The sequence below is a fragment of the Lucilia cuprina genome, chromosome 3 (assembly GCF_022045245.1).
Source record: "Lucilia cuprina isolate Lc7/37 chromosome 3, ASM2204524v1, whole genome shotgun sequence".
NCBI lineage: Eukaryota > Metazoa > Arthropoda > Insecta > Diptera > Calliphoridae > Lucilia > Lucilia cuprina.
The window spans coordinates 42,718,952-42,745,068 of NC_060951.1; the positions used below are offsets into that span (position 1 = coordinate 42,718,952).

Below are 26,117 nucleotides of genomic sequence, written 5' to 3' on the forward strand. Positions count from 1 at the left end.
AGAACTGAACTAGAACTGAACTAGAACTGAACTAGAACTGAACTAGAACTGAACTAGAACTGAACTAGAACTGAACCAGAACTGAACTAGAACTGAACTAAAACTGAATTATCCGAAACGAATATTTTATATTTTTATATTTTGCAACAAATAATCCTTTTAAATCCCTGTTTTCTAATAAATCCATGCAAATAATGTTTTGCTGACTCTCTTACCAGGCTTTAAACAACGGAGGTGCAAATATCGCATAAGAAGGTAGACAACGACATCACAGCAGAAAAATACGAAAAAAAAACTATAAAACTGAAAAATAATGATGATGATTTGTTCGTGAAAGAACTAAAGCACACGTTTTACATTTAACCAAGAAAAATAGTTGAGAAAACGAGCAAAAAACTACAGCAACTAAAACCCAACAAATAAAGAAAAAAATAGGAAAATTATAAGTGAAAAGTGGTATACAGAGAAAAATTATGTGTGTGGGTTTTTAATGTAACATGCAACGACAACACGTTTTTCACTGCATATACGTTTAAGTTAGATTTTTAGAAAAAAATGAAAAAACTTGAGAAAATTAATTTCTTGCCGTATTTCATTTCATGTTTATTAAATGAAATATGGAAAATTAGAAAAAGAAACAAAAAAATGGAAATCTTTAATATTTTTAAACGCAAGAACTGCACACTTCAGGTGTGATGTTTGGTCATTAGGAAAATTAATGCTTTCAAGTGGGTGCTAAAGTAATATTTAAATAAATGACAAATAATTAATACTTTTTATATGAAGAAATTGTTGAAGGTTTTTTTTGGAGAGGGAGGGGAATATATAAAACTTTTTTTTCAAAGTTTTTCTTTATAAAAAGTATTTAATATATACATTAAAACTATATTTTTACTGCATAATAATTTGAAATAATAAAAATTACAATTTTATCTCTACTCATTGATTGAAGCTATTTTTGTTGTATAAACATTTGCTATATAGCATCTGATTTCAAACAAATCACTCATATATAAATTTCCCTTATTTAATATTGATAACAAAAAATGTATTGAAATTTTTTTAAAAAAATAGTAATAAAAATAAAATCTCATAAATGCATATAATTTCTTATTTATTTAATAAATAATATTAAATGTCAACTAGTTGACATTTTTTGACTTTTAATTTGTTCTATGATTTATACATATTATATATTGAAAAAAATGCAAACATGAATGAGAATATATTGGTAAATATTAACACTTTAGGCATTTTTTTCTCGATAAAAAATTTGATATAAAAATATTACATGTAAAATATTATTTTAAAAGGAAAAAAGGAACAAAAATTAAAAAATAAATTCCAAAAAAAAAATAAACGTACCTGGAAGGTGAGTATGGTGAATAATGTGGTGCATGCGCTGAGTGTGAATTACGCAATGGAAATTGTGGCATAACCAACGGCTGTGAACCGCTCATCTGACAGTGGGGACCATTGGGACCATTCATAGTACCGGGTATACTACCACCTGGTATACCGCCACCACCACCGCCACGATCATGACCACCGTGACCGCCAATCGTATTATTACCCGTTGACATACTTTGTGGCATTTGTTGTTGGTGTTGTGGCATAGGACCCAATCTAGAAATAAAGAAGTAAAAAAAAGATTATTAATATTTTTTCGGTTTGCTTGAATGTATGTTTATATGTGTTATGTATGTATTTACATTACAAATTTATTGTATTAATGTATGTTTTAACAATGTCGCGTCATATGCTGTTGAATTATGTATATTGACAATGTAAATGTTTTTCATTAATAAAAATTCCAATGATGTTGTTTGCTTGCTCTTTTTTGTTGTTGTTGTTGTTGGATTACATTCACATACACACACACAAGAGTACCGTGATATGTAAATACTGTTAAACGGAAATTTTAAATTAAAAAACATACATAAATCAATAGTTACAAGTGGTAATACAGAATCCCTCCCACTTTGGTTAGCACTTTGTGGAGGATTTGTATACATTTAAAGAAAAAATATGGTTGGTTATGGCAACAGCAATATTTTTATAACTTAAGTCAAAATTTAACAATATTTTGGTTACTGTAATCATAATTTCAGTTATCCTTATCATATTATGTTAAATATATCAATCAAATTTTATAATAAATTACAATGAACCTGTATATGTTTAATACGAATAATTTAATACTTGACTTTATCTATATTTACTGTAATAACTATAAAATGATTTCTGTAACTTTTCATATATAATTGTCAGAAATTAATATTTGTTTGTAGTTAAGTTATTCTAACAGTAAATCTAAATCTTGTTATATATGTAAAATTAATTCTCCAAACATATATATGATTGTGACAAACATTTAATTATCTGTACATACACATAGCTATTTAAATGATGAATTTAAAATGATATAGTTGCGTCAACTAAAACTATGATTTAATTGATCATACTATTGCAAACTTTTTGTAAAAGCTATACAATAGAGTATTATTTTTGTATTTGTATATTTTTGTAAAGTTAAATAATTTAAATGTTTACAAAAATTTCTTTTTTTTACGATTTTTTGCTTAACAATGTATTGGTGTTTGTTTTATTTGTTTATGTGTGTAAAATTTTATTTACTGTAACTGTAAAGTGCAAGTATTATCGACAACAACATTTAACGGATATAAAGCCTAAAGGCATTTTTTCCCCTCTCCATTTCTTTTTTTTTACAATAAAGCCAATGGTAAGTATTTTTACATATCGCTTTTTTCGATTATTTGTGAGTGTATTTTTTATTATTAATTTTTTTGCTGGCATTGGATTTCCTGTGGGAAATTTATTAATGCATGACAATGTTTGTTAATAGCAAGTTAACAATATAAAAATTGAAATTATTGTTAATAAAATATTATATGACTGTAATGTGTATAAAGAGTAATAGCAACAAAAAATGTAATAAAATATATGTGAGCCAAAAAAAAAATATGAATAAAATGCCTAAAAGTATACATTACTTAATGTTGTGCAAAAAAATGACATAATTTATAGCAACTTTAAAAAATATGCTTTTAATTTAAATTATTAATAAGGCCTACAACTATGCAATACTTTTTTGTAATTAAACCGTTTTTTATAAAAATTTCGTTGTTTATATTTTTACTTGATTAGCTTTATATCTAAAGGTTAATCAATTTAAAACTTTTTAAGTTAAGCGGTTAATTACAATTGTTATTAAAAAAACAATTATTACATATTTATATCAACAATTTCCTTAATACCCCCCTAAAAATATGCTATTATTTTGCGAAAAATATTTTAATTAAAGCTTTAAATTTACCATAAACAAGTTATAAAACCACGGAAACATTTATAACTTCCCTGCTACTGGTATGTGGTCCACAATACCAGTCTAAACAATAACTATAATAACAATAACAATAACCCCTAACTACAACTGACCAGGCTAAGACCATTATAATATAAACTCATATATTCCGAGACACACACACATTATTTTCAGCTAAAGCAGCATAAGTATAAAAGAGTTGACACTAAACTATGGCTACACATTTGGCCAAAAATTTAATGTCCTTTTTGCTACAACTTTGTCTGTATATAGTATACTTACACAAGACTTTGGTATAAACTTTATGCTTGAACAACTTAATTTAAATTGCTTTAATCTATTTTTGTTGCTAATAAATCACCAGTACATACAGATACACATATACTCAAAACTAATGCAAACATACTTAGAAATAATATAAGCTTAGTTTTAAACTATTCTAACAGTCATAATAACAACTGACTTCCCACTAAACTTCAAAATTTGTTATAAAATACCAATATAAACACACACACACACAGGCAAATAGACGGGCAGTGGCAGTTTGTAATAGTCTTTGTTTGCTAAACGTGTATTTAAACAAATACTAACATACAAAAAAAAAAAGGATTTTAACTAAGTGTATTAGTGTTAGTAGTCGTTAGTTATAGATTTCTGTTGGTACTTATTTATGTTAGACAAACACACAAATTTTAACTTATTTAAACATTTACTCACATACCCATAAAGCAAAAAAGATTTCATAAAAATATATGTATAAAAATAACAACAATAATACTTTTTATGTATGACAGTCTAGCCTGTTTAAATTATGTGTTTGATTATACTATTATAACCATTTTCTAGTGCATACATTTAGGCATAACTACATATTTTTCAAAACTATACCCCCTTATTCACAAACAAAATTGTTACTTTATAAACGGTTTATAAAATAGATTTTGTATGGAAATTTTGTTTTATAAACCTTTTATAAAGTAAAAATTTTGTTTGTGAATAAGGGGGTTAATATTTATGTGTATTGTTATAAATGTGTAAAATTTTCTCTATGAACATTGTGTTAAAATAAATGAGTCTGGCTTGCTATTTATTTATAGTAAAAGAAAAAACTAAAACCAACTATATTTAAACAAACTGTCATTTTGTTTGTTTAAAGGAAGTGACTTTTGCTATGTGTGATGATAAGCTTTTTGAATGTAAAAATAAATTTGATAGTTCATCTTTATTTAGGGTTAACAAATAGGTTGCGAATTGAGTGGGCGATAAAACAAATCTATAGAGGGTTGTCTAGAAAAGGAAATTTAGGAATAAAAGCATATTTTACGACTTGAAATATTTTTATAAAAAAAATTGCATATTTTGTGCTTCAAATGCTTAGCCTAACCTTATGCAATACATTTTTCATATATATATTATTTTTATAAAATCTTTTAAGTAAACAGTTTCGTAAAGGTTTAAGATAACTTTTATCTAAAAACATTTTGTTAATTAAAAACAAGAGCTTTTATATAAAAATAAAATTGTAATAAAAATTTTTAAACAGTCTTAACTGATTATTATTTAGCTAAAGAAAAAGTTATTTTTAATACAAATAAATTTCAACACTTTTAAAAAAGTGTCTTCCAGTACAAAAAATTAAACATTTTGAAAATTCTTCATAGAGGACATTTTAATGATATTTCTTAAATTTTTATATTAAAATGTTTAAAACTAATTTAATTACTTATTTAAACTTATAGTAAATCACATCTTTTATTATCAAAAAACTAAATCTTGCCTAAAAGTATATTTCTAGGCTTTTACCTCTATAAACGCAAAATAAATAAATAATTTATTGCCTACTTTAAGGCTTATTTATTAATTACTAATTTTGCAGTCTTTTGCGGTCAAACAAAACTTATATTCATTAATTTTTTATATGTCTACAAAAACAAAGTCTAAAACTATTATCTTTCACCACAAATCACTTCAATAATAACCTTCTTTACAAATTAAAATCCCTCTTTTGAAGTTTTTTTTTTTTTAAACCCAAAAGTATAGACTATTTTTAGACCTTTTTTATTTGTATTCAACAAAAACCAATCGCTAATTTCTTTTTATTTTTGTGTCTATTTCTCTGTATGAGTATTTAAAATGGCCTTATTTCAAGTTACTTTGATGTTTTATTGATTTTTTTTCTTGCTAAAACATACAATCATACATTATAAATCTAAAATATATTATAGCCTAGTTTAAGGCTGTTTAATTAATTTGTTTCGTTATCTATTTATAAATTTTACATTATACACATAGACAATGAACGGTTTTTGTAAAGCAGGAGGTTTAACCTTAAACCTTTTTCTCTATATAAACAGTGAAAAAAAGGACAGGACATACTATGATATACTAAAATATATTCACAAACCCATACTATAGCTGTAACTACCTACACGTGTTTGCCTTTAGGCCCATATCACATACATATATAGTTAAAGCATTTAACATTCAATCACCAACTTACTACCCCTCCCTTTCACAATTACTAAACAAAAGGGGAACTGTAGCTAAGAAAAAAAAAATCACCACAAATTTTCACCAACATTTCAATTTGATAACAATTTTCCACGGTAAATATTTATAGGCGATTACGTGTTTTTGTAAAAAGAAGTATTTGTCTTAAGCAAAAACGCCAAAAAGCAGACCACAAAAAAAGAAAAATCAGAGACGTGGTCCAACTTTTGAAATTTACATAAAAGGAATATTCTCTATAGGCGTTTCATTATCCCTGGAGTTATTTTTATAACATACGCTGTATAGATTTTAATTTAATATATTTGTGTATGTGTATATACTATCTCTCAATTTAGTTAGGCGTTAAGTTTAATGTGTGCGTTAGGTTTATTTTTCAAATTTATTTTTTGTTTTATTTGGTGCTTTTGTGTGTGTGTGTGTGTGGGTATAACGTTAGTAGTTTTGGTTTAGCTGTTTATTTTTTATTTGATTTGCTAAAAGTGCCAGCAAGTGTGTGTGTGTGTGTTTTCTGCACAAGTTTAGACAATGAAACCATATCATTTCATTTACTCAAGCTAAAATAATCAATTATTTACGCATATTTGATTTTGGCTTGTTGTTGTGTGTTAAACATACACCAACCATACGACTAACCGCTTTAGCGTGGGCCAGTAGCGTCCTCCTTTGATTTAAACCATAAAAACATATAAATACAAGTGCGTGTTTAATCACCACAGTCATACACATACATACGTTAAGCTAACATAGGCTAAAATCCCCTTAAGTAAATGAACATTAAAGTTAAAGTTATTGTTTGGTTTATTTCATTAATTTATTATTTCAATTCTTGAGCTTTTGTTCTGGTGTGTTGAATTTTTAAGATTTTCTCACATAAATTGATAAAAAATTATGATTTATATCCTAAAGTTATACTATGGTTTTTAAAAAATTATTTACGCTTAAAGAACTAATAAGGAAGTTTGAAGTAAAATCGGTGGGGGAAACAACTTGAAAAGTAGTTGCTTGGAAAGATCATTTAATGAAAAAAAAAAACATAAAAATGTTTAGTGAAAAAGCTTTTTAAGTGAAACTAAAGTTTTATGAAAAAAGCTTTTAAGAAGTGAAAAATAAGTTTTTAGTGAAAAGCTCTTTTGATCAAAGAGGCTTTTTATGAAAAAGTTTTATCTTTAAGGGGAAGAAGCTTTTTTGGTTTAAGTCTTGCTGTTTTAGTGAAGAAGTTCATTTTGGAGCGAAAATGGATTTTAATGTAAGAAAAACTCTCTTTTTAAAATCTTTTTTTAGTGAAAAACTTTTATTATGAAATGGATGATGCTTTTTTTTAGTGAAAAAGCTTTTTTATGAAAAATGATTATTTTAAGTAAAAGCTTTATAAATATGAATAAGGACAACAATCCTTTTTTAGAGAAAATAATAATAGTTTTTGTGAAGAAAACTTTTTGGTGAAAAAGAGAAAATTCTCTTTTTAAAAGCTTATTTTTGTGATTTTTTTTTTGAATGGATGATTTTGTAGTGAAAAAGCTTTTTATGAAAAAGTATTATTTTAAGTAAAAGCTTAATTCATACGTATTTAGAGAAAATAATAATAGTAAACAATAAAATATCAATTTTATTGTTTACTTCACTGATAAACCCTTCATCACATGCTTTTATTAATCATTACAGTCGACATAATCTCTAAAGTTTCCAAGAATGCTTAATTTATATGAAAAAGGAAGGATTTTATTTCAAGTTACAGTTTTAAATTTTACAGTTGTCATAGTAAAATGAAAAAAATATCAATGCTAAATTAAGTATGATTGGATTTTCATTTAAACAAATTACTTAATTCAAACTAAAGTGAACGAATTTTGACTTCAAGGGAATTTTTCGATATATTAAGTATCTTTACAAATAGTTCTAGAAATTTAAAGTACTTTATAAAAAGCATTTCAACAATTTAATATATAAGGAACTTATACATATTAAGTAAACTTGCACACAACTAGTAAGCTTTACAAAAACTTAAATTTTTAACAAAAGCTTATTAAATATATTTTTTAAAGTTGTTTGATATAGCAAAGGTCATATAAACTATTTTAAAAGCTTTATGTTGTATCTAAAGTTTAATTTAAAAATTAATATTGTGTTTTGAAAAAAAATCAACAAATTTAAAAACTTTGCATCTTTACATTTGCAATGAAAAACTTTATTTTCCCCTTTATTACTGTAGATGGTAATATTATGAAAAAATCTTTTATAATTTTACTGCCTGCCCTTTAGGACCTTTAATAAAAGTATTGTATCTTAATAACAGTTATTTTTATTAAATTTTTTATTATTATTAAAACATACATGTTTGTATATTTATGTACTCTAAAAATATTCCAACCACTAACAAGGCTTTTTTTCGTTTTCTGCCATAAAAAACAGAGATACCAACAATAACGTCATCATTATTATCATTATATTTTTTTAATATTTGCAAGTGTGTCTATGTGTGCATAATTTGTAATGTTCTGTAAAGTGGAAAAATGTGCAAAAAAAATCTTTTATGCAAAAAAGAAAAAAATTAACAATTTCATTTTCTATATGATTCTTCTTTTTTGTAATTTTCATACATTTGATAATGCTTACACTTGTACATATTGTTTGTTTGTTTGTTGGGAAATCGTCGGCTGATTTTTTTCCTTTTAACTTGCATTAATGTTAATATACCGAAAAAACATATACATGTGTATTAGTGGTGTCCCATTTAACGATTTTTTTAATAAATATTAAATAAATTTTTTTTAATGGAACGAAGGTACATCATAAAATATATAAAAATTTTCCAAATTTTCAGAAGTGTTGAAAAAGATTAATTGAAACTGAACTAGAACTGAACTAGAACTGAACTAGAACTGAACTAGAACTGAACTAGAACTGAACTAGAACTGAACTAGAACTGAACTAGAACTGAACTAGAACTGAACTAGAACTGAACTAGAACTGAACTAGAACTGAACTAGAACTGAACTAGAACTGAACTAGAACTGAACTAGAACTGAACTAGAACTGAACTAGAACTGAACTAGAACTGAACTAGAACTGAACTAGAACTGAACTAGAACTGAACTAGAACTGAACTAGAACTGAACTAGAACTGAACTAGAACAGAATTTAAATTGAACTTAAACTTAACCATAATTGCAACTGTTTATCACAGTGAAACATGTTTTCTTTAAATGCCTCTTTTTGGATCCCACATTATATTTTTATATTTTTGATATATTTTTTTCAGTATAAAAATTAAATTATATTAAGAATATAGCAAAAAATAAGGCCGCAAAAGGAAATTCATATAGTTACAAAAAGAAAAAAAAAATATGATACTTATGATGCCAACTTCAAATGTTCTTTTGTAGTTTCCATATTCTGTTCTTAGCTCCCTCTATATATGTTTCTATTTAGTCTGCTAATAGGACGTTAGTCTGGCTGGTTGGTTTGCTGGCTTTGGCTGTGAGCCTGTTTGTTAAAATATTAATGCTGTTTGTACTTCGTTTGCTATTTGAATTGGTCTGGCTTTTGATACATATTATCTTTTATGTATGCTAATGTTATAGTTACAAAAAATAAAGATATAAGTGAATTCAAAATTGGCGGATTTTTGCAACTTGAAATAAATTTGTTTTATGTTTTTCTTTTGTGTTTTTTTTTCTTTGTTTCGTTATACTTTAATGTTATTATTTTTCTTATTCTCCGTTTAATCAGCAAATATGATAATTATACGAAATTATACATTAGAGAGAAAAAAAGAGGGCATCCAATTTATGAAGACATTTACTTTTGTTGTATAAAATATAATGATAGCATAAATTAGGGAGTTGTTAGTGAGTATTAGCATACTTTATGGAGTAATAGTGAAGAAAACGTATTTTTGTGTTGAAGAGATTTTGAGGAGATATTAAAGTATCTCAAAAAGATTTTTTTCTTTTTAAAGGGATTGATCGAAATTTAAAAGAAAGAATCTTTAAGAAAGAATCTTAAAAATTATTTACTAATGTCCTTGAACATTTTTCTCTGCATTATAATATGACATTGAAACACTTTAAATTTTGTTTAAATAAAATTGAAATATTACTTATTAAAGCCAAAAATCTTACATCTTTATTCTCTTTGACAAACTCCACAACTCATAAAACTTCAAACACCCCAATTCCATTTTGCGCAAACTGACAAATTTAAATATTTAACATACTCATTATAAATAACTTCCTAAATAAATAAAAAAGGAAAAGGAACCAAATATAAAATACACACATAACCAAAAAAACCAGACATATAGATAATATACCAAAAAATATATACATATATATAATAAAAAGCCCTAATGAAAAATACCAATATGATAAACGCTACTTTAGATAGTCATAGAGCAAAAAAGCAAAGGCAAACAAATATATACTCAAACCGAAAAATTTTAACTACAACCGTTTTAAAAATATTTGTAACTACCACCAACAAACACCAAATGTGTAAATACGTAGTTGTTGTTGTTTTTGGGTTTGCAAAAAAACATATAGATGATACTTATGAATATAGAAATCTTGTTTGTGTGTGTGTTTTTGGAAATGAAAACAAAACATTAAAAATCCTTGATAGGTATTAAGCACACATAAACCCATACTCACACATACATACATATAGAAGAGCCACAAAAAACATATATAAATTTTAAATGCTTTGATCATTTACGCCATAAATACACTCACATACAACTACCTAACTACCAACCACTCTTTAAGTAATAACCCAACAAACATTTAAATATCGAATTAAAAACATAAACTTAAAAACTTCTAATTAACATTTGCAAATTATAAACAATTCAATTAAGTTGTAAAATAAATTTTAAATATTTTGTTTTTATTGTTTACTGGGTTATCCTTTATGCTTTTAACACTCGATTTTCCCTATATAGTATGTATTTAAACCATTTCGTTGATTTTTTTTTTGATTACAAAACATAATTCTTGGTTTGCTCCCTGAGGGTGTTATTAGTCACAATTCGACGGTAGTATTATAATAATTTTTTTCTGTTTCTCCCTAAATACTGTAGAAGAAATTTTACCAGCAGCAGACACGGTTTGCAAAAAAAAATGATTGAATATAAAGAAGTTAAGCAAAATTTTTTGAAAATATTCAAGCGTAAAACTGCCACATGTGTGCGTGTATGCCAGAGAGGCAAAGAATTTACCAGGATTATGCCGTTTAAAGATAAAATTGCATTTGAAAATTGAAGAATAATTTGCTGGCAGAAATACATATTTTGCTGAAGCAGAAAAAAGTAAATTGAAGAAATTTTTGTAATTCTAGGGGAACAGCAAGGAGAGTGAGAAAGGAAAAGGCAAGGTAAAGGATAATCACAGTTTAATGATAGGAAAATAAAACTGAATAATGTAATATGATATTTTTAGGTGTAAGAATATTTCATGACAATGATTAATATCCATTACTTAGAAGTTGTGTGATAATGAATAATTTGTAATTTAATATAAAAAAAAATCGATCAAACAAAATTTGAAATTATTTTTCGGTAAAATATTTTCTAACATTTCTTTAATAAAATAATAATTAAATCATAATTTTTTTTTTAATTTTTTAAAATATTTTGTTAAAATTTTCTAAAATTTTTTTTGCGAAAAAAAATTTTCTGTAATTTATATACTGAATACTACTTATTTGGCCTTAAGTTTAACTTCTACTTGTCTTTAATAATTTCTTTTTGAGATCTGTGATAGCCTTAATGTTTTATGTTATGTTTAAGATTTTTTGTCACATTTCTGTTGCCATTTCTGTTGTTTAGGCCCCCGAGGTTTATTTTTTGTAAATCTTTTCGAGCATATTTTAATTAGTTAAATCATATTTAAGTGTACTTTTTCTTTGAAAATGATAAGGGTTGTCATTTAAGGCGCTCATTTTTGATTTTTTTCAAACATTTTTTTTAAAGATTTGAAAGTAACGGTAGTAAATAAAAAATAGATCAAATTTTAGATTAAAAGGCAATTATTTTTATTTTCCTAAGGAGATTTTTTTACATGATAAAAATGAGCAATAATGTATTTTTGCAAAAGTAATTAATCAAAAAACTAGTAAGGTTATTCTCTACAGTTAATATCTATGCAAGGATCAATATCAATATTTTTAGAAGAATTTAGAATTTTAAATTACAATTATAAAGAAGGTCCAATATAAGAGTTAAGTATTATAACGGACCGATCGTCAACATAGATAAAGATTTATGGACGGACATCAATAAAACAAATCTAGAAGTAGATTCAAGGTTTATTAACCTTGACAGATAGACGGACATACATACAGGCAGACAGACAGACAGATAGATAGACAGACAGACAGACAGACAGACAGACAGACAGACAGACAGACAGACAGACAGATAGATAGACAGACAGAGAGACGGACATACAGATATACAGACAGACGGACGGACCTACAGAAAAAGAATATATGCTAACAAGGACAGAAAGACAGAACAATCTATAAACTCAATCTTAAGTTTTGGGACCACTGAATGTTACAAACATTAGTACCAAATTGATTAAAAAAATATTGCTATCGCTTTCCCTGTTATGGTCATTAAATATTTTGGTTCAGAGAAACCTAATAAAGATATTAAAATAAACAAAATATTGAAAATTTTTTAATAGCTTGATTAATATTGTTACCGGACTTTCGCCTACTTTACTATTATAATTTTACTTTTTTCCAACTGATATTAATGTCTTTCTGAAACTAAAGTAATATCTTTTAAGGAAATCGATTACATTTTTCATTTTATCATTATGGCAAATTTTTCCAATTAATTATTGCAATCAGTATTATTCCTCAGACATGGCGCCACTTTAAATTTATTTTAACAAATTATTAATTTTTTTCTAAAAACTTTCTAAACTACAGTTTTTTTTAAAGATTTTTCAACTAATTCCATAAATTTTATAATAAACTAAATGCCTTTTTTGAACAAATAAACATTATCTTAATCGCTCTAAAGCCGTTTAAAGTAAATATCCGCAATTAGTTAAAGAAATTGTGAAAAAGAAATAAAATTTTATTAAGAACACATGTAATATGATTACAAGAAAATAATTTTATTGTTTTTATTTAAAAACTTTTGTAAACACACAAAAAATTACCAAACAACACAAAATCTTTAATAATTTCTAATATTAATGTTTATAACATGTAATAACAATTACCTTTTGAACATTTATGTTAAGCTCATAAATATAAATGTTATAAAACAAATAGAAAACAAAAACAATTATGTTAAACAATTATTATTTCCTTTAAAACATTAACACCTGTTTTATATTGTTAACACTTTATAACCTTTACAATATGTTAAGAATGGTAAACGTAAGAAAAAAATATATAAAAACTATAAAAATTATTATAGAAACTTCCTTTAAATATAGAAAATTTACTTTGTACCTTAACCGCTTAACAACATCAATAATAAATGAATAAATTCAAACAAAATTTATAAACTATGATTTATTTGTCAGTTAATTTATGTTAAAAAAATTGTGTTTTATTAAATTTATGTTTTAATATCAAGTGTCAGTTGCTTGATAAATGTTTGACAGTAATTATGCATAAATTATTAGAAAATATTTAAAAATTTTGTTTAATATATTATAAAAATTTAAAGTTGTGTTTGATTCCAATCACGTTGATATCGTGTGATAAATTTTCTACGAACAAACATAAGTTTGTATCGTGTTAGTTAGACACCCTGCGGATGTTATAATAAATATGATATTTGATATGTAATGGGAATATTAAAAATGTAAACCCATAAACAACATGTCAAAGATGATTTTATTAATGTTATTTGAAGAAAAAAATATCTTGTTTGAGTATCTTTAAAAAAATTAAATATCTTATTTATAGCCGGTTTACAGTAAACTTTTATGACACTCACAAATTTAAAATAGATTCCACTTTTTGTTACAAAAATTTCTATAAATGTAAAGAATATAATTTGCATATAAATGTGTCTCTCACTCTCTCTTTTTATGTTTAAATTTCTGTCTTTTAAATATTTTTCAACTGTTAAAATTGGATCGTGTAATGCTTAACATTATCCCGTAATTATTAAGATCTGTCAAAATATTTTGTCATTCTAAACTCTAGAGTGTAGACTAAATTTTAACAGAATGACGGACGTAAGGAGTGAGATCGAAAAATTCTTAACACACGTTTTTCATTACATTTTTCAACCAAAGTATTATTTGATTTTTTTTTGATCAAGTTACCTTTGAAAAACATGTTAGTTATTATGTGTAATGTCAATTATAATAATTTTTTTGTTAATCTGATTAAAATGAGTGACCAGAAAAAAGTGCGTACTGAAATTATTAAATATTTTCAACTAAACCCAACTTGGTCTTACAAAAAGTTGGCCAAGCATACAAAGGTCTGCCGTCAAACTGTTTCCAATGTTATTAAACAGTACCGGGAGAACTTGTCAGTTGATAGAAAACCTGGTTCAGGTAGAAGTAATGGTCCACATGATGTTTCTAAAGCCAAAAAATAGAACGCATTTTCAAAAGAGCTCCCAACACATCCGGTAGGAAAGCAGCTCGGTTAGCTCAGTGCTCGGACTATTTGGTACGAAAAGTTAAAGCTAATGCAGGTTTAAAAAACATACAAGGCTCAAAAAGTTCCTGACAGGAACGCTGCTAAAAAATTTAGAGGCCAAAAACAGAGCACGGAAATTGAAGTCAAGTTTTATAAAAAAATATTCTTGCTGCATAATGGATGACGAAACGTATGTTCTGGCAGATTTTTCGCAACTTCCAGGTCAAAAGTTTTATGTTGCTGATGCTCGAGGGAATGTTGAAGAAAAGTTTAGGACCCAAAAGCAGACAAAATTTCCCAGAAAGTTCTTGGTATGGCAAGCAATATGCAGTTGCGGCAAATAAGCCAATCATTTGTTACAACGGGCTCTATAAATACCGAAATTTACATCACGGAATGTTTACAAAAAAGGCTGCTTCCATTCATAAGACTTCATAATGTGTCCACTTATTTTTGGCCTGACTTGGCATCCTGTCACTATGGTAAACAAGCCCTTGAGTGGTACAAGAACAATAATGTGGTATTTGTACCAAGAGAGGCAAATCCTCCAAACTGCCCGGAGCTAAGGCCACTGGAGAGATTTTGGGCTCTTGTTAAAAGAGAATTGAAGAGTACAAAAAAGGTGTCCAAAAGTGTGGTAGATTTTAAACGGAGATGGACTACATGTTCGAGCAAAGTGACAGAAAGCACTATAAAAACGTTAATGGAAGGGTTTCCGAAAAGGGTTCAAAATTTCATCACTAGTGATTAAAACTATAAAAATATTTTTTTTTGTAAATTGTAATAATAATTTGAATCAAATAAAAAAAAATAAAGCTGTAAGTTTAGTGGTTTCTTTATTATAAACATATATGTATGTTAAGAATTTTTCGATCTCACTCCTTAGTACTTATGTAAGAAAGTCATTTAACATTGATAGAAACTACAACAGAAAAATTGTTCGTCTCTCTGTTATATGTTGAAAGTATCATTAGATCAGGGTTGTTTGAATTCTACAAACCATGGAAAAACTCTACAAAATGTTCTAAAAACATCTCTTTATATTATCATATGGATTAAAAATTTTCTTTTCCTAAATTTTTACGTAAACAGATTTAGCTTATAATTTCAATTGTTTGTTTTCTTAAGCTGGTTTATGGTCAAAAAATACTTGAAAATATTTTAAAAGATCTTTCAGGTAGAATTTGGTTTAAAACGGCAGACATTAGCCATTTTAGCAATTGTATGTAAACCTCTCTACCTGTTAGAGAAAAGTCAAAGGCAGAATTTACGTTTTTTTTAAGTGGCGCCAATTTGCGGTATTTAATTTGACAAAAAAGAAAAGATAATATTGAAAAGCAATTTTTTTAAATGTATTTGTCAAAGCTGAAAAAATAATAGTTATTATTAAAACTGATTAAAAAATTTTGAACACTTGATCATTCATATATCAATGGTCACACTTTGATTCCTTTTAGCTAACAATTACTAGCAATCAATATAAGATTTTAAGAGAATTGTTTGATATCGGTGTTATAAACTTTTGATAGCAGTGTTATAAACTTAAATTACGAAATGTTTTATCTTAAGATTGCAGAATCAATAATTTCATTTAAAATAGTTTCAATCATACTCTCTAATTTGAAACTGTATCTCACATTAAGCGAAAATAAGGTATTAACTACTCAACCATCTCTAAGTAGTGTAGAAGGTATACAGTATTAAAAACACAATATTTGTTATTATTGACACTTTTGGGGTGTTTTTTGTTTTTTTTTTGCAGGGGAGGTTTCAACTTGTTATTATTATTGCCTTGACCAATATGAAGAGTATCATTTATTATTTATTTAATTTAAAGCAAAACAATAGACAAGAACAAATTTTAGGTAATTTTGCACAAAAAAATCTACCCTCTTTTTCACTATTTGGGACAGATGTTTAACAGGTTTGCCACAGTAAATCACTATAAAATATAATTGTCTATGACAAAAGGAATTTTTTTCAAAATTTAGATGGATTTTCTAATATAATAAAGATTTTAAGTAGTAGGGGCAATATATGTTTATAAAACTAAATGACAAAAATTCAAAAATTTTATAAATCGATATTTTTACGATTCTAATATTTTGTTACAGTTTTTAAAGGCCATAATCTACACCTCTTTCTCGATAAAAAATGCAATTTTATGAAAAAATTTTCAAAAATATTTTAAATTTGAAAATTATGATTTTAGCTGACATGAAGTATAACTACAGCATCAGCCAAAATTATTAGATTTTTATAATATAACGTACAAAATATTTTATGTAATTTTGCTTCGATTTCCATTAATCTGCTATTTGTTTTAAAAAGTTGTTTGGTAGATAAGTAGAATAGTCATGTCCGTCTATCCGTCTGTTTATTAGTAATGGTGTTGAAGGTTTGATAGAGTTAAGTTCTCTTATTTGGAACTTATGGGACACTTAATTTTCTAAAAATATTCTCAGATGATATTACTTATTTGGTGTTGAAATTGTTAGCTCAAAAACATTTTAAAGCAAAAGTCATGTCCGACTATTCTTTTGTCCATCTGTCTGTAGGCCAATCTATTGATGGTTCCATAGAATTTAGAAAAAAGTACCTATGGTATACTCAATTGTCTTAAAATATCCTAGATTATATTAATTATTTGGCATTGAAATTGATTTAGATCAAAAAATTTTTTAATTAAAAATCATGTCCGTCTGTCTTGTTGTTCTTTTGTCTGTATGTCCATCGGTTTTTCTGTTAAAAGTTTGATAGAAACCAAACAAGAGAACCTTTTGATTAAAGTTATTTAGTCTTGAAGTTGATCTAAATAGTTTCCCTAAAATGACTATCCGTCTATCAAATAATAGATTTAAAATGCGATAGTTTTAAAATAATAATTATTTTAGATAGATTTATACCAAAATAACAGTTATACTAAATTACTAAAAAATATTTTTTTAAATCATAAAGAAAGTAAAACCTTCGTCTTAAACTAGAGTAGAAATAATGAATAGAATTTAGTTTCGAAAGAAAAAAATCCTAACTTCTATGATAAGTCTTTGCTTTAGAAGTTTTATCTACGAAGTAATTTTTAAAGATTTCTATATCAAAAAGTATCCAATTCAAACCTTTTATTTCGTGGCGGTAAAGCCGGCTGCAATGTTGAAAACATTCTGTCGGAGTAATCCATAATTGTAGCAAAAAAAGTAATCCAATTTTTTAGGGTAATCCAGTAAAAAGTAAACGTTTATTAAAACAATTCACTTTGAAAACAGCGTCTACATTTTATTTAAAGCATTTTAAATTAACACATTTTTTTCGTGATTTTATTTCAATATTTCAAAAGTAATGACAAGGTAATCCAAGTAGAAGGTAATAATTTTAATTGTAGTTAAAATTTTAAAAACAAGATATTTTTGCTTCTAAAGATTTTTCTTTAATTTTTTTTTAAATTTTTTTATATATAAAATTTTTTAATTTTTTTTAATATTTTATTTAACTTTTAACACTTATTAACACTATTAACACTTATTAATAGTTTTGGCATTTGATATCTTTTTAATTTTTATTATTTTAGCTTCAAATTTAAAAGTAATAAAGTGGTAATCCAAGTAAAATTTTATTTTTTAGCAAAATTGTGTACTCATTTTATTAGAACACTAGAATTTATTTAATAATTTTATAACCAATTCTTTATACAATTTATTTCAATATTTTTGTATTTTATTACTAAATATTTTTAATTATCTTCATATCAACTTTTTTCTATTACTTTTATATCAATATTATTTCAACCTGTTATTATCATTAACATTTTTTTTCATTCTTTAACAAAAAAAAACTTCACAAAATCTCAACTATCAAAAGCTGTTGAGTTGTTTTGTTCAATCTTTAAGATAGATTTCTTTCAAAACAATAAAACTCACACAAACGAACTCTCGCGCCCGTAACGCCTTAAAAGAAAGGCGCTTCTTTTCGTAAAGAAAAAAACACGAAACCGACAAAAATACCGTAATTATAGCGTATATACTTGAGACAACCGTACTAACAAACGCTTTAACCAATACTACCGAACGCTGCCGCTGCAGCAATTTTTTCTTTGTATCGCTACACAAATGTTTCATATAGTTTCAGATAAATTTACTTTGTTATTCCATCCACAAGATACAAAACAAGAGCAAGCGGAGTATATTCAGGCATAAAGTACTCTTTTGTTATTTATTTTATTTCATTTCTTTGGCAGCTGTTTATTATTATTATAAAAAGTACGCACATGCAGGAGAGGTTAAAAGAGAACGGGAGAGTTTGTGGATGGAGAGAGTATGGAGAGAGGGAACTCAAGGGAGAGGAGAGTGCGTGTGTATCCTTTTTGTGTTTTTAAGCCTTGCACACGTTTATTATGAGATTATTTAATATAAGTGTATGATGTACTTGTGCAAGAAATAGGTAAAATAGGGATGAAATGTAGAAATTAGTACCATGAGCTAAACAGGAAAGTACTAATGAGTAAAATAATAAATTAATTTTTTTTCATAATTAAACCAAAAAAACTTTATAGGTTAAATTAGACTAATTGACAACTAGCATATAAATTAGATAAAAACAAAAAGTACCTTTTTTGGAAAAAGGTACTTTTTGGTATGTTAATGAATATTTAAATAATAAATAGCAATTTTTGTTTAATTAAATATAACAAAAATTATGTTCAAATTGAACATATTAGTCAAGCAAAAATATGTATAACTTAAAGTACTTGGAAAGGACTTAAAAAAGTACTTAATGTTCGGTTAAAGCTTGTAACACATAGTTGCAATTTTAAAACTTTCGAAAAAGTTCTACTGCCATCCCCTTTTGTCTGTCTCTGAAAGTGTGAGTTCTTTTATATTTTTTTTTGTTCTTACTCAATGATCAACAGTTCGTTTTTTTTCTTTTGAAGATTTTTATCTTTTTAAAAATCTTTTCAACACAAAAAGAAATAATCTTTTTGTCGTATTTTTTTCTTCTTTGATACACCCGTAATACAATCTAATTTCTTTTTTATGATTCGACAAGTAGTAAGAAAAATTGGATGCGTTTTTTGTGTGTAGAATGAAAAGAAAAAACAGCTCATTCATCTGTAAAATTTTCTTTGGTAATAGTCGATGTATGCTCATGTTCATTCATAAAATAACTACAAGAAAAAGTGATGCATATGGTTGGGCAAAAAATGCAAAAAAAAACTTAAATACGGGAAAGAAAAAAACTAATCATATAAAACATGCGGTTGAAAGCAAAACCAACAAAAATTTATTTTAGTTTTATATAAAAGATGAGACTGTTATCTTTTTACCTGCATAAATTTGTTATAAGTTATTTTTTTTTTTTTGATGGGGAGTTTTTAAAGAAGTAGTTTTAAAGTTTATTTTGAAAGAAAACAGCAAGTGGTAGTGAAGATTTGTTTGAATTAAAAGGAATTTGAGAATTTGTTTGCCATCATGTTGGAAAGTGTAATAATTTTAATGAAACATTGTTGTAAGCATTACAAAGTTTTCTTTATTACTAACTAATGTTTTGATACTATCTCTATTCAAATCGAAGTTGTCACCTCCTTTCTTATAAAAATACTATTTCATTTGGTTTAAAATCTCTTGTAGTTCAAGAGATATTATCCGTTGTAATTATCGGACGGACAGACATCGTCAAATCAAAAAGTGCTTTTGAGTCGACTGGAACATCGAAGGATATTTTTTTTAAGTATAAAAATAATTAACATTTTTGTAAGAAGATAATACAGATGTAATCTATGCCCAACTAGCTTTCCGAAAATATACAAAGATAAAACCTAAGAACTTTTGTAACCTCCTAAAAGTATACCTCGATTTTTAAGATTAAACTTCTCCCATTAACGTTACTTTGTAATGAAAGTTTACTAATAAAAAAGTTACCAATATTGATAGACCTGATTTAACTAAATCATTAGAAATTTAATATTTAAAAAAAAAAAATTCAAATAACAAAACAAACTAACAAGCATATGTCTAATGTTATTTCCATTTTAAACAATGACTTGCCCTTTGTCCCTTCAGTTTTGCAATTGAAAAGGGTAAATTTGTCGTTAATTTCTTTTAAAGACATTTGTCAGTTGCTATCATTTTCTATATATATGTATATATTTTGTTTTTCGTTTTTTCTTTTTGCAAAGCCTTTAGGCTTAAAGGGTTAAATGTTATTTTGCAAATATATATACAAATAAAAAGAAAAGTCTACCCTTTATAAAAATTGAATGTATTAATGTCAATTGTCATTGATAACAGATTTTTAAAAGATTTACTTCATATGTTTGTTATGCTAAAGTTTTTGTTCAAAGGACAATTGAATTTATTTATAGAAATTAATTTGTATTTTCTTTAAATGGGTATTAAAGGAATTTTGTATTTTGGGTAACAAGGGTAAAGGTTTTTTTTTAATAAAATATAATGTAGATAAATATAGGTTATATGCTAAATAGTTGTAGCACGTTTTTAAAATAAAATTGTTTTTCAGTTTATTAATATAGTTTTCTTTATATATTGATGTAAAACCTTATGAGCTAATGTGGTTAACATTGTTTTTTTTTTGTTTCTTGACTTTGATATGTGATAATAATTTTTCAACATTTTTGGAGTTAAGTTTTTTGTTAAATTAAGAAATTTTTAGAACAATCAGTTTACAACATAGATGTATCTTCAGTTCTAGTTCATTGCTATTTAAATTCTAGTTTATTTATATTTCAGTTCTAGCGGAGTTCTAGTTAAGTTATAGTTCAGTTCTAGTTCAGTTCTAGTACAGTTCTAGTTCAGTTCTAGTTCAGTTCTAGTTCAGTTCTAGTTCAGTTCTAGTTCAGTTCTAGTTCAGTTCTAGTTCAGTTCTAGTTCAGTTCTAGTTCAGTTCTAGTTCAGTTCTAGTTCAGTTCTAGTTCAGTTCTAGTTCAGTTCTAGTTGAGTTCTAGCTCAGTTCTAGTTCAGTTCTAGTTCAGTTCTAGTTCAGTTCTAGTTCAGTTCTAGTTCAGTTCTAGTTCAGTTCTACTTCAGTTCTAGTTCAGTTCTAGTTCAGTTCTAGTTCAGTTCTAGTTAAGTTCTAGTTCAGTTCTAGTTCAGTTCTAGTTCAGTTCTAGTTCAGTTCTAGTTCAGTTCTAGTTCAGTTCTAGTTCAGTTCTAGTTCTAGTTCAGTTCTTAGTCTCAAGGACATAATTTAATCATTAAGCAGAAAGTCGAGTTTTTTATTAAAGCTGGCTGATGATGAACTTTCAATTAATCTATAAGAAAAATAGGCTTTTGTTTAACAAGAACCAAAATGATTGTCCAAAAAAGGAATTGGTATAAAAAAATCTATACAAAATCTTCGAAATAAAAAAAGAATGCTTTTTGAAATACAATAAACATTTTTTTACAAAAAATTTACATACATATTGTTCAATCTTAATACGTAGAGAATTTATAGAGAAAAAAAAGGGAGAGGCAAAGACATTTACTTTACTATAAAGTTTGGTGTTTTTAGACACCGATATATATTTCAATATAAATTGAAATTAAATCTATAGAATAGTTGCTGGATAAACTGAGGGTATATATTTTGGTTGGGTGCTAGTGGGCAAATAAATGTTTGAATTTAAAGCGAAAATTAACCCATGTCGGTGATAATGTTTGTATATAAATAATAATTATACAGTGGATAAATGCAAAAAATCGAGATAAATTTGCCAAATAAAGAACACAAATAAAGTTTTTTGAATAAATTTTTTTTTTTCTTAAATAAAGAAAAAATAGTTTTTATAAATTTAGCTTGTTTTAATAAAAAAGCTTTTTTCACAAATAAAGTTTAAAAATTTTTCACGTAAAAGTTTTCTTTAATAGAAAAGCTTTTTCGTCAAAATGAATCCAAAATTAATTTCTTTTCAAATTTATTAAGCTTTATCATCGTTATTGTATTCTTGATGGGTTAAAAACTTTTGGTTTTTATTTGTCTTATTGTTAATACCAAACAACAATAACAACAAAATACAAAACACAGTATGTACAGAGTAAAACATGTAAATAGTACCGAACATAGCCAATGTATTGGCCAAAAAAATAGAACACTGAAAAAAAAGAAAATATATTTAATTTGTCTATAGTCGAAATAAACAACAATAGCAACAAGCACAAATCCACCAAATACCCTGGAGTATTGTTAGCGTTTACATTTGCTTATTTAACAAAGTTTTGGTTGTTATTTCAATTTTAATATTTGTTGCATAAATTTTTGAAATTCCCTTAAAAAAAACCCCAACCTTTTAAAGAAATCGAACTACAAAAACTTGCATGTTTTTTTTCTGAAGCCAAAGCCACCAAAATAAAAACGTTTGTACAAACATTTGAAGTCCTTTTTGCTACACATTTTGCTGTTTTTGGCTAAGAGAAAACCACAAAACCGCCATATTTTCATTTATAAGTAGCATTTCGTTTTTCTGTGGCAAAATATTGAACAAAATGTTATTTTTTGTTTGGCGTATTTGTGGCTTAACACTGATAATGGCATTTCAAAGTGGACGCATAAATTTAAAGCTCTAAAGTATTTTACATATTTTCTTGTACATGTTTTTTTTAGTATTTGCTTGTTAGCCAGCCAGCCATTGTGTAAAAGGAAACAAACTAAATAAACAAAAACCCAAAAAGTATGCAGCAGCCCAAACAACCTTATTACCTTAACATACACACAGCCATCTATACATTTAGAAGTATTTCTTCAAAAGGTCTGCTGAGATTTAAATTTGAATTTGAGAGGGTGGTTGGTTGGTTGGCTGCTTGATTATTTCCATTTTAATGTTGTTGCCTGGTAGTTGTTAACGTGTGCATAATTGTTAGATAAAGTTTTTTGTTATTCCACAAATATAAAGATACACAAATGTATTGTTTGGTAGCCCGGCAGTTCGTGCACATACTGGAGTTTTTAAGCAATAACACCAGTTTGTTTAAATAACTAAAAAGGATACTTTAGTTTCTTTTTAAAACCTCTGGGCAAAAATAAGTATGTTTATTTAGTAGCATTGTGTATGTGCTGTTTGTTGTCTAGTTATTTATTTTCCAATTTTTTTTTTGTTTTACTTAAACAACACGTTTAGAGATTTTTAATAAGCTGCTTTATTTTTGAACCAACAAGAAACTTCTTGGTCCTTTTAAACAAATTTCTAAAGTAATTTATGTGTTTGAATGCTGCTGTTCTATAGGTAAATTGATTTCAAATTTCAAACAGCCTCTAAAAGCTACAACAAAAAATTAAAACTCCACAGACAAGTGTTGGTAATTGTTGTATGTATTTTACTTTTCATTTTGCTTATTATTAGGGTCAGTTTTTTTCTGTTCGTCCTTATTATTCCCCATTATTTAAGGTAATTAGTCTTTAAACAAGCATTCATTTAATTTCAGTTTTCAAAGAAAACCTGTATAGAAAATAAAAACTTTAAATTAGTTGCTGCTCTGTTTAGGGGAAATTTTTTATAAAAAAATAATAATTTATTTTTAAAGGTAAAGTAATTTGAATTAATTTCCCTATTTCAGAATAAATTCATTTTTATGGGAAAATATGAAAGGAATTTTTATTTAAAATAAATTAATTTAAAGAATTTTGTTTAAATTAAATAGATAAAAGAAAATAATCGTAAAGCATTTATTTAGGGAAATAAAAGTTAAAGTAAAAACTTTGTTAAAGTTATAGAATTAATATTAATAATATTAAGGGAAATTTTCTTAAGGAAAAAAATATTTTTTAATAATTAAGAATTCAAAGAAGTTTCGTATCCAAGAAGGTGCAGAGGAATTGTTATGACGAGTTTATTTTCATTAAATAACCTAGAAAGATTTTTAAATAGAGAGAATAGAATATAATTAAGGCTTTGTTCAGAGGAAAAGCTTTTTACAAAGCTCTTTAAGAGGGAAAAACTGTTTACAACAAAATTTTAGTAAAAATTTTTTAAAAGAAAAAATCTTTAAAATAGTTTTAAAAAGAGAAAATTTTTAATGTTTATTAAGTTCATAAGACAATGAACTTTTAAAAGAAAAGCTTTCTTTAAAATAGTTTACATTAATGTAAATGCTTTACAATTATTTAAAATTTTATCTCAAAAAAGGTTTTTTTATAAAAGCACTTTTTTCATATTCAATAGAAAAGCTTTCTCAAGAACTTTAATATTTTTATTAGAAAATTCCTAAATAGTTTTGTTTAGAAATTAAAGCTTTTCAGAAAAGTAGTTTAAGGCTTTTTCTTAAAAAAGCTTTTTTGCACCACTTACTCATATTTTTTATCAAATAGCTTTTTACATAAAATATATTAAACGTTCCCTTAGAAAATTTTTTCATAATATCCTTTCTATCCTCAAGAAATACCAATTAAACTCCATGATATTATAAAGCTTTTCAGACCCAACTATCTAACAGAAGTATTTATACAATTTAAATTTTATATTTTTCTAAATCCTCAAAATAAAAACATAATTAACTCTATTATTACACTTCACTACAATTCCACATTGAAATGAAACACTTTGTATACAGAAAATTTAATCCCCCTCCACAAAAACTTCCAAATCAGCTATTTACTTTTACTCTAGGCCTTTATTAAATTCTAATAAAAATTCGATATTTTATTATGTTCTTCCCCTTGTTTATGCTTAATACTTTAAACCCAAAATTAAATAGCAGTTTGAAAAAAACGCACGCTATTTGCTTTTTAAAAATCTCTACAATTAAACTGGCTTAGCTAATAATAATAAAAAATCGAAAAACTAACAATTAAATTAAATCTCACAAAAAAAAAAACGCCATAAATTGAAGTTCCTGCCATCTATATTTATTTAATAAAAAATCAATTTTCTAAACACAGCATGTAGTAGAAATGCAGGTTATTTTCTTTTGCTTTCAAAACAATAAACAGCACGTGAACACAAGAGAAAAAAACAACAACAACATTTTATAAACTGTAGCAAGAGAAAAAAAAGGAAAAACACCCTTTAACTATGCTTTGAAATATAACATTAGCAAAAAAAAAAGCAACATCCAGCTGCTTGTCACCAAATGTTAATGACAAAACATGAAATGCATGTTTTTCTACACTTTGTTCACAAATAAATAGAAAATTCTTTTTTGAAAATAAATAATCAAATCATAGGCGTGTGATCGACTGTAAAGTGAAAATATACCCTGTGTATATAGAATTTTATTTAAGGGGTTCTTAGTTTTTTTCCTTGAAAAATATGTTTATTTCTTTAGCAATATGATTATTTATCTTATGATCTTTATTAAAACGAAAAAAATCTGATTGGAATTGAAAGAAAAAACCACCACCCCTTTTGTTTTATGCCAAAAAAAACACCACTCTGGTTGTGTTCCGCTGGTGGTCAAAAGCATAACGTTAAATCTCATCATACTCAGAGTTTTGCCAGTTTAGTTTTACAATTTAATCTATAAGTTGCCATTAGCAATGCAATTTTTTTTTGTCTATTCACTTTTTCACTTTTAATATTTTCTAGTTTGCTAAATATTACCCATAGTGGTGGTTTATTTTTGCTTTTGGTAAAATGAAACTTATGTTGGGTATATATTTTTTTCAGCTATAATTTTTGCAATATTTTTTTTTTAAGTTATTCTTGTGTGCGTTG

At 26.0% G+C, this 26,117-nt stretch overlaps 1 protein-coding gene across 4 annotated transcripts in view; it reads right to left on the bottom strand.

The window, feature by feature from the left end:
* Positions 1-26,117, bottom strand: part of LOC111676789 (teneurin-a) — a 311,200-nt gene that overhangs the window by 132,338 nt on the left and 152,745 nt on the right. For 3 of the 4 annotated variants that reach the window (XM_046947538.1, XM_046947537.1, XM_046947536.1), the window contains exon 4: positions 1,366-1,626. In XM_046947538.1, the coding sequence (XP_046803494.1) occupies positions 1,366-1,626 (261 nt within the window). Of the gene's footprint in view, positions 1-1,365; positions 1,627-17,595; positions 17,796-26,117 lie in introns of those variants that run through there. The other variant, XM_046947539.1, reaches the window with a different exon arrangement.